This window comes from Calidris pugnax, unplaced genomic scaffold (assembly GCF_001431845.1).
Source record: "Calidris pugnax isolate Ruff unplaced genomic scaffold, ASM143184v1 scaffold548, whole genome shotgun sequence".
Classification (NCBI taxonomy): domain Eukaryota; kingdom Metazoa; phylum Chordata; class Aves; order Charadriiformes; family Scolopacidae; genus Calidris; species Calidris pugnax.
The window spans coordinates 103293-113596 of record NW_015091250.1 but is presented as its reverse complement, the minus strand read 5'-3'; the positions used below and the strand labels follow the sequence as shown (position 1 = coordinate 113596).

General features: G+C 63.5%; 2 protein-coding genes across 2 annotated transcripts in view; one reads left to right on the top strand and one right to left on the bottom strand.

Annotated features, from left to right (window-relative positions):
• Positions 1–5994, bottom strand: part of LOC106898699 (proline-rich protein 36-like) — a gene marked incomplete at its 5' end in the record, with an annotated part of 20889 nt that extends 14895 nt beyond the window's left edge. Inside the window, 4 exons of the mRNA XM_014960109.1 lie at positions 1127–2760; positions 2874–4844; positions 5089–5111; positions 5200–5994. Coding sequence (XP_014815595.1) covers positions 1127–2760; positions 2874–4844; positions 5089–5111; positions 5200–5994 — 4423 coding nt within the window. The remainder of the gene's footprint in view (positions 1–1126; positions 2761–2873; positions 4845–5088; positions 5112–5199) is intronic.
• Positions 5995–6400: 406 nt separating this feature from the next.
• Positions 6401–10304, top strand: part of LOC106898698 — an 11132-nt gene continuing 7228 nt past the window's right edge. Inside the window, exon 1 of the mRNA XM_014960107.1 lies at positions 6401–6439. Coding sequence (XP_014815593.1) covers positions 6401–6439 — 39 coding nt within the window. The remainder of the gene's footprint in view (positions 6440–10304) is intronic.

Genomic DNA, 10304 nt, shown 5'->3' with positions numbered 1-10304 from the left:
GGGGGGGAAAAGGGGGGACAGGGACAAGGACATGGGGTGGGGACCCCAGGAAGGGCCAGGGATGGGGACACGGGACAAGGAGGGGACAGGAACAAGGGTCCAAGTGGGGACGAGGAGATCCAGGATGGGGACAGAGATGGGGACAAAGGTGGGGACAGGGAGGTCCAGGAGGGGACAAGGACGTGGACAAGGATGGGGACAAGGAGATCCAGGATGGGGACAAAGGTGGGGACAAGGAGGTCCAGGAGGGGACAAGGACGTGGACAAGGATGGGGACAAGGAGGTCCAGGATGGGTCACCAACCAGGGATGGGGACAGGGACATCCAGGACGGGACAGAGATGGGGACAAAGATGGGGACATGGAAGTCCAGGAAGGGACAAAGATGGGGACAAGGATGGGGACAGTGTGGTCCAGGAGGGGACACGGACCAGGGATGGGGACAGGAAGGTCCAGGAGGGGACAGGGATGAGGACAAGGGGTCCATCTGGGGGACAGGGATTGGGGTGGGTCCAGCAAGGGGATGAGGAGGGGGGACAGGAAGGTCCAGGAGGGGACACCGACCAGGGATGGGGACAGGGACATCCAGGAGGGGACAGAGATGGGGACAAGGATGGGGACATTGAAGTCCAGGAGGGGACACACCAGGAGGGGACACGGAGCAGGGATGGGGACAGGAAGGTTCAGGAGAGGACACACATCACGGGTGGGGACAGGGACATCCAGGAGGGGACAAGGATGGGGACAATGTGGTCCAGGAGAGGACACGGAGCAGGGATGGGGACAAGAAGGTCCAGGAGGGGACAGGGATGGGGACAAGGGGTCCAACAAGGGACAGGAGACGAGGACAGGGAACAGGAAGGTCCAGGAGGGGACAGGGATGGGGACAGGAAGGTCCAGGAGGGGACAAGGATGGGGGATGGTGACAGTTGTGGGTCTCCATGAGAGGATGGGGATGGGGAAGGGTCTCCAGGAGGGGACAAGGATGGGGACAGGGAGAAGATGCTGGAAGGGGACAAGGATGGGGACATCATGGCGTCCAGAAGAGGATGGGGATGGGGACAAGGCGGAGGGTGGCAGGATGTTGAGGCCACACAAAGGGGGGCACAACACCGCCGGGGACGCACGGTGATGGTGTTGCCGCTGCGGCGTTGGAGGGCCGGGTGGGCCGGGGGGGGTCCGGGCTCGCGGCGGGGTGCCCCTCTCATGGCCACCGAAGGTCCAGGAGGGGACAGGGATGGGGACAAGGGGTCCAACAAGGGACAGGAGACGAGGACAGGGAACAGGTCCGCCCTCGGCACGCCCCTGAGGGGGTGTCATGGCCGCCGGGGGTGTGGTGGCCGCCACCGGCGTGGTGGGTGGCGTGGTGGCCACGGGTGTCACCACCGTTGGGGTCGCCGTGGGTGTCATGGCCGCCGTGGTGGGCCCAGAGCCCTTGGTTGAACCCTCGGCTGTCGTGGTGCCATCATGGCCATCTACTGTCCCCCCCTGTCCCCCCGGTGTCCCTCGTCCCTCAACCATCTTCCAGCTCTTGACCATCCCCTTGACCGTCCCCTGGCCCTCCGCTGTCCCCAAGTCCTTGGTTGCCCCCTGGGCCTCGACTGTCCCTGGGCTGGTGGCCAACCCGTGGCCCTTGACCGTCCTATGGGTCTCGGCCACCTGCTGTCCCTCAGCTGTCCCCTGGCCCTCAACTGTCCCCAGGTCCTTGGTTGTCCCCTGGGCCTCAGCTGTCCCTGGGCTGGTGGCCACCCCATGGTCCTTGGTGGTCCTATGGGTCTCGACTGCCCTACAGCCTTCAGCTGCCCCCCGTCCCTCAACTGTCCCCACCGTGCCCTTGGCTGTCCCCCATGTCTCAACTGTCCCCATGTCCTTGGTGGTCCCCTGGCCCTCAGCTGGCCCGGCGCTGGTGGCCAACCCATGGCCCTTGACTGTCCTACACCCCTCAACCGTCCCTTGTCCCTCAAGTGTCCCCAAGCCCTTGGCTGTCCCCCGTCCCTCAACTGTCTCCAGCTCCTTGGTTGTCCCCAGACCCTCAGCTGTCCCCAGGCTGGTGGCCAACCCATGGCCCTTGACCGTCCTACAGCCCTCGGCCGTCCCCTGTCCCTCGGCTGTCCCCACCCCCTTGGTTAAGCCCCATCCCTTGACCATCCCAAGGCCCTTGAGTGTCCCCCGTGTCTCCACTGTCCCCAGGTCCTTGGTTGTCCCCTGTCCCTCCACCGCCCCCGGGCTGATGGTCAACCTGTGGCCCTCAGCCGTCCTACAGCCCTCGGCCACCCCCTGTCCCTCCGCTGTCCCCACACCCTTGACTGACCCCCGCGTCTTGACCGCCCCCAGGTCCTTGCTTGTCCCCAGACCCTCTGCTGTCCCTGGGCTGGTGGCCAACCCATGGCCCTTGACCATCCTATGGGTCTCGGCCACCTGCTGTCCCTCAGCTGTCCCTTGTCCCTCAACTGTCCCCGCGCACTTGACCGCTCCCCGTGTCTCAACTGTCCCCACACCTTTGGTTGCCCCCACACCCTCAACTGTCCCCACGCTGGCGGCCAACCCATGGCCCTTGACCGCCCTATGGGTCTCACCCCCCTGCTGTCCCTCAGCTGCCCCCACGCCCTTGACCACCCCCCGCGTCTCAACTGTCCCCACGCCCACCCTTGTCCCCAGACCCTCAACTGTCCCCAGACCCACGGCCGACCCACACCCCTTGACCCCGCCGTGGGTCTCAGCCCCCCCTTGCCCCTCCTCCTCCTCCTCCTCCTCCTCCTCCCTGGCGGCAGGATGGCGGTGGGGGGAGGTCCCGGGGGGGCTGTCGGGGAGCCCCTCGGTGCTGAGCGAGCGGGCGGGGGGCCGTGGGGCGAAGCGGCTGAGGAGGCGACTGACGCGTCCCCGGGGGGGCTCGTGGAGGGACCAGGGATGGAGTTGGAGCAACCAAGGATGGGGATTGAGGGACAAAGGATAGGGATAGTGGAGGAACTAGGGGTGGGGATCGAGGAACCAAGGATGGGGATTGAGGGACAAAGGATAGGGATGATGGAGGAACGAGGGATGGGGATTGAGGGACCAAGGGTGGGGATGGTGGAGGAATCAGGGATCGGGATTGAGGGACTGAGGGTGGGAATGGTGGAGGAACCAAAGATGGGGATGGAGGAGGAACCAAGGATGGGGATTGAGGGACCAAGGATGGGGCTGGTGGAGGAACCAGGGATGGGGATCGAGGGACCAAGGGTGGGGACTGAAGGACAAAGGATAGGGATGATGGAGGAACCAGGGATGGGGATCAAGGGACCAAGGATGGGGATTGAGGGACCAAGGATGGGGATGATGGAGGAACCAGGGATGGGGATCGAGGAACCAAGGATGGGGATGGTGGAGGAACCAGGGATGGGGATCGAGGAACCAAGGATGGGGATGGAGGGACCAAGGATGAAGATGGAGCAACCAAGGATGGGGATTGAGGGACCAGGGATGGAGATGGAGCAACCAAGGATGGGGATTGAGGGGCCAGGGATGGGGCTGGTGGAGGAACTAGGGGTGGGGATCGAGGAACCAAGGATGGGGATGGTGGAGGAACTGAGGATGGGGATGGAGGGACCAGGGATGGAGATGGAGCAACCAAGGATGGGGATTGAGGGACCAAGGATGGGGATGATGGAGCAACGAGGGATGGGGATTGAGGGACCAAGGGTGGGGATGGTGGAGGAACCAAAGATGGGGATGGTGGAGGAATCAGGGATGGGGATTGAGGGACCAAGGATGGGGATTGAGGGACCAGGGATGGAGATGGAGCAACCAAGGATGGGGATTGAGGGACCAGGGATGGGGCTGGTGGAGGAACTAGGGGTGGGGATCAAGGGACCAAGGATGGGGATTGAGGGACAAAGGATAGGGATGATGGAGGAACGAGGGATGGGGATTGAGGGACCAAGGGTGGGGATGATGGAGGAACCAGGGATGGGGATTGAGGGACAAAGGATAGGGATGGTGGAGGAACCAGGGGTGAGGATCAAGGAACCAAGGATGGGGATGGAGGGACCAGGGATGGAGATGGAGCAACCAAGGATGGGGATTGAGGGACCAGAGATGGGGCTGGTGGAGGAACTAGGGGTGGGGATCAAGGGACCAAGGATGGGGATGATGGAGGAACCAGGGATGGGGATTGAGGGACCAAGGATGGGGATAATGGAGGAACCAGGGATGGGGATTGAGGGACCAAGGATGGGGATGGAGGGACCAGGGATGGAGATGGAGCAACCAAGGATGGGGATTGAGGGACCAGGAATGGGGCTGATGGAGGAACCAGGGATGGGGATTGAGGAACCAAGGATGGGGATGGTGGAGGAGCCGAGGATGGGGATGGAGGGACCAGGGATGGAGATGGAGCAACCAAGGATGGGGATGATGGAGGAACCAGGGATGGGGATTGAGGGACCAAGGGTGGGGATGGTGGAGGAACCAGGGGTGAGGATCGAGGAACCAAGGATGGGGATGGAGGGACCAGGGATGGAGTTGGAGCAACCAAGGATGGGGATTGAGGGACAAAGGATAGGGATAGTGGAGGAACTAGGGGTGGGGATCGAGGAACCAAGGATGGGGATTGAGGGACAAAGGATAGGGATGATGGAGGAACGAGGGATGGGGATTGAGGGACCAAGGGTGGGGATGGTGGAGGAATCAGGGATCGGGATTGAGGGACTGAGGGTGGGAATGGTGGAGGAACCAAAGATGGGGATGGAGGAGGAACCAAGAATGGGGATTGAGGGACCGAGGGTGGGGCTGGTGGAGGAACTAGGGGTGGGGATCGAGGGACCAAGGATGGGGATGATGGAGGAACCAGGGATGGGGATCAAGGGACTAAGGATGGGGATTGAGCGACCAGGGATGAGGCTGGGGGAGGGACTAGGGGTGGGGATCGAGGGACCAAGGATGGGGATGATGGAGGAACCAGGGATGGGGATCAAGGGACTAAGGATGGGGATTGAGCGACCAGGGATGAGGCTGGGGGAGGGACTAGGGGTGGGGATCGAGGGACCAAGGATGGGGATGATGGAGGAACCAGGGATGGGGATCAAGGGACTAAGGATGGGGATTGAGCGACCAGGGATGAGGCTGGTGGAGGAACTAGGGGTGGGGATCGAGGGACCAAAGATGGGGATGGAGGAGGAACCAAGAATGGGGATTGAGGGACCGGGGATGGGGATTGAGGGACCAAGGATGGGGATGGAGGGACCAGGGATGGAGATGGAGCAACCAAGGATGGGGATTGAGGGACCAGGAATGGGGCTGATGGAGGAACCAGGGATGGGGATTGAGGAACCAAGGATGGGGATGGTGGAGGAGCCGAGGATGGGGATGGAGGGACCAGGGATGGAGATGGAGCAACCAAGGATGGGGATGATGGAGGAACCAGGGATGGGGATTGAGGGACCAAGGGTGGGGATGGTGGAGGAACCAGGGGTGAGGATCGAGGAACCAAGGATGGGGATGGAGGGACCAGGGATGGAGTTGGAGCAACCAAGGATGGGGATTGAGGGACAAAGGATAGGGATAGTGGAGGAACTAGGGGTGGGGATCGAGGAACCAAGGATGGGGATTGAGGGACAAAGGATAGGGATGATGGAGGAACGAGGGATGGGGATTGAGGGACCAAGGGTGGGGATGGTGGAGGAATCAGGGATCGGGATTGAGGGACTGAGGGTGGGAATGGTGGAGGAACCAAAGATGGGGATGGAGGAGGAACCAAGAATGGGGATTGAGGGACCAGGGATGGGGCTGGTGGAGGAACCAGGGATGGGGATCGAGGAACCAAGGATGGGGATGGAGGGACCAGGGATGGAGATGGAGCAACCAAGGATGGGGATGGAGGGACCAGGGATAGGGATGGAGGGACCAAGGGTGGGGATGGTGGAGGAACCAAAGATGGGGATGGAGGAGGAACCAAGAATGGGGATTGAGGGACCGGGGATGGGGATTGAGGGACCGAGGGTGGGGATGGTGGAGGAACCAGGGATGGGGATCAAGGGACTAAGGATGGGGATTGAGCGACCAGGGATGAGGCTGGTGGAGGAACTAGGGGTGGGGATCGAGGGACCAAAGATGGGGATGGAGGAGGAACCAAGAATGGGGATTGAGGGACCGGGGATGGGGATTGAGGGACCAAGGATGGGGATGGAGGGACCAAGGATGGGGATGGTGGAGGGGCCAAAGATGGGGATTCAGGGACCGAGGGTGGGGCTGGTGGAGGAACCAAGGATGGGGCTGGTGGAGGAACCAGGGGTGGGGTTGGAAGAGCCACCAAGGATGGGGTTGGTGGAGGAACCAGGGGTGGGGTTGGAAGAGCCACCAAGGATGGGGTTGGTGGAGCCACCGGGGGCGGGGACAGTGTTATGAGGACACTGAAGCCATCAGGGATGGGGCTGGTGGAGCCACCAGAGATGGGCATGATGGAGGTACCAGGGATGGGGACTGGGATGGTGGAGCCATCAGGGACAAGGGGTGGTGTTAGAGGGACACTGGAGCCTCCAGGAATGGGGACAGGGGCCACCAGGGATGGGGACGGGGGGACAGGAATGGTGGAGCCATGGGGGACAGGGATGAGGGACAGTGAAGACACCAAGGATGGGGACGCTGGAGCCACCAGGGATGGGGACAAGGGATGCCAGAACCACCAGGGATGGGGCCAGAGGGATGGTGGTGCCATCAGGGACGAGGGCCACCAGGGATGTGGACAGAGATGTTGGTGCCTCCTGGGACTGAGGGACACCACAACCACCAGGGATGGGGACAGCGGCCACCAGGAATGGGATAAGGGATGTTGGAGCTACTTGGGACAAGGGCCACCAGGGCCACCAGGGCTGGGGACAGGGGCCACAAGGAATGCGATAAGGGATGCTGGAGCCACGTGGGGACAAGGGCCACCAGGGCCACCAGGGCTGGGGACAGGGGCCACAAGGAATGCGATAAGGGATGCTGGAGCCACGTGGGGACAAGGGCCACCAGGGCCACCAGGGCTGGGGACAGGGGCCACAAGGAATGCGATAAGGGATGCTGGAGCCACGTGGGGACAAGGGCCACCAGGGCCACCAGGGCTGGGGACAGGGGCCACAAGGAATGCGATAAGGGATGCTGGAGCCATGTGGGGACAAGGTCCACCAGGGCCACCGGGGATGGGGGACCAGGATGTTGGTGGCCACTGGGACTGGGGGCCACCAGGGCCACCAGGGCTGGGCAGGAGGGCCACCAGGGCCACCAGGGCTGGGCAGGAGGGCCACCAGGGCCACCAGGGCTACCAGGGATGGAGACAGGGATATTGGAGCCACTGGGATGGAGGCCACAAGGGTCACTGGGGTTGGGGGCCACCAGGGTCAGGGATGTTGGTGGACGCTGGGACTGGGGGCCACCAGGGCCACCAGGGATGGGAAGAAGGGCCACCAGGGCCACCAGGGCTACCAGGGATGGAGATGGTGATGTTGGAGCCACTGGGATGGAGACCACAAGGGCCACCAGGGCCACCGGGGATGGGGGACCAGGATGTTGGTGGCCACTGTGACTGGGGGCCACCAGGGCCACCAGGGCTGGGGACAAGGGCCACCAGGAATAGGATAAGGGATGTTGGAGGCACTTGGGGACAGGGGCCACCAGGGCCACCCGGGATTGGGGACAGGGATGCTGGTGACCACTGGGACTGGGGGCCACCAGGGATGGGGACAAGGGCCACCAGGGCTACCAGGGATGGAGACAGGGATATTGGAGCCACTGGGATGGAGGCCACAAGGGTCACTGGGGTCAGGGGAGAGGGACCAAGGATGGGGATGGAGGGACCAAGGATGGGGATGGTGGAGGGGCCAAAGATGGGGATTCAGGGACCGAGGGTGGGGCTGGTGGAGGAACCAAGGATGGGGCTGGTGGAGGAACCAGGGGTGGGGTTGGAAGAGCCACCAAGGATGGGGTTGGTGGAGGAACCAGGGGTGGGGTTGGAAGAGCCACCAAGGATGGGGTTGGTGGAGCCACCGGGGGCGGGGACAGTGTTATGAGGACACTGAAGCCATCAGGGATGGGGCTGGTGGAGCCACCAGAGATGGGCATGATGGAGGTACCAGGGATGGGGACTGGGATGGTGGAGCCATCAGGGACAAGGGGTGGTGTTAGAGGGACACTGGAGCCTCCAGGAATGGGGACAGGGGCCACCAGGGATGGGGACGGGGGGACAGGAATGGTGGAGCCATGGGGGACAGGGATGGGGGACAGTGAAGACACCAAGGATGGGGACGCTGGAGCCACCAGGGATGGGGACAAGGGATGCCAGAACCACCAGGGATGGGGCCAGAGGGATGGTGGTGCCATCAGGGACGAGGGCCACCAGGGATGTGGACAGAGATGTTGGTGCCTCCTGGGACTGAGGGACACCACAACCACCAGGGATGGGGACAGCGGCCACCAGGAATGGGATAAGGGATGTTGGAGCTACTTGGGACAAGGGCCACCAGGGCCACCAGGGATGGGAACAAGGGCCACCAAGGCTACCAGGGATGGAGACAGGGATGTTGGAGCCACTGGGATGGAGGCCACAAGGGCCACTGGGGTTGGGGGCCACCAGGGACAGGGATGTTGGTGGCTACTGGGACTAAGGGCCACCAGGGATGGGGACAAGGGCCACCAGGGCTACCAGGGATGGAGACAGGGATATTGGAGCCACTGGGATGGAGGCCACAAGGGCTACCGGAGTTGGGGGGCCACCAGAGGCAGGGATGTTGGTGGCCATTGGGACTAGGGGCCACCAAGGCCACCAGGGATGGAGACAGGGATGTTGGAGCCACTGGGATGGAGACCACAAGGGCCACCAGGGCCACCGGGGATGGGGGACAGGGATGTTGGTGGCCACTGTGACTGGGGGCCACCATGACCACCAGGGCTGGGGACAAGGGCCAGCAGGAATGGGATAAGGGATGTTGGAGCCACTTGGGGACAGGGGCCACCAGGGCCACTGGGGATGGGGGACAGGAATGTTGGTGACCACTGGCACTGGGGGTCACCAGGGATGGGGACAAAGGCCACCAGGGCTACCAGGGATGGAGACAGGGATGTTGGAGCCACTGGGATGGAGGCCACAAGGGCTACCAGGGTTGGGGGGCCACCAGAGACCGGGATGTTGGTGGCCACTGTGACTGGGGGCCACCAGGGCCACCAGGGCTGGGGACAAGGGCCACCAGGAATAGGATAAGGGATGTTGGAGGCACTTGGGGACAGGGGCCACCAGGGCCACCCGGGATTGGGGACAGGGATGCTGGTGACCACTGGGACTGGGGGCCACCAGGGATGGGGACAAGGGCCACCAGGGCTACCAGGGATGGAGACAGGGATATTGGAGCCACTGGGATGGAGGCCACAAGGGCTACCGGAGTTGGGGGGCCACCAGAGGCAGGGATGTTGGTGGCCACTGTGACTGGGGGCCACCAGGGCCACCAGGGCTGGGGACAAGGGCCACCAGGAATAGGATAAGGGATGTTGGAGGCACTTGGGGACAGGGGCCACCAGGGCCACCCGGGATTGGGGACAGGGATGCTGGTGACCACTGGGACTGGGGGCCACCAGGGATGGGGACAAGGGCCACCAGGGCTACCAGGGATGGAGACAGGGATATTGGAGCCACTGGGATGGAGGCCACAAGGTCCACTGGGGTCGGGGGCCACCAGGGACCGGGATGTTGGTGGCTACTGGGACTGGAGGCCACCAGGGCCACCAGGGATGGGAACAAGGGCCACCAGGGATGGAGATGGTGATGTTGGAGCCACTGGGATGGAGGCCACAAGGGCCACTGGGGTATCAGGGGCCACCAGGGACCGGGATGTTGGTGGCTACTGGGACTGGGGGCCACCGGGGCCACCAGGGATGGGAACAAGGGCCACCAGGGCTACCAGGGATGGAGACAGGGATGTTGGAGCCACTGGGATGGAGGCCACAAGGGCCACTGGGGTATCAGGGGCCACCAGGGATAGGGATGTTGGTGGCCACTGGGACTGGAGGCCACCATGACCACCAGGGATGGGAACAAGGGCCACCAGGGCCACCAGGGATGGAGATAGGGATGTAGGAGCCACTGGGACCGAGGCCACAGGGGCCACCAGGGCCACCGGGGATGGGGGACAGGGATGTTGGTGGCCACCTGGACTGGGGGCCACCAGGGCTGGGGTGAAGGACCCCCCCGGAGGGGACACGGGGAGGGGGACGCTTGAGGAACATCACCCAGACCTTGTCACCCGCTCAACGCTTCCGGCCCCTGACAGCCCCACACGCAGCCATGGGGGGGGCGGAGGG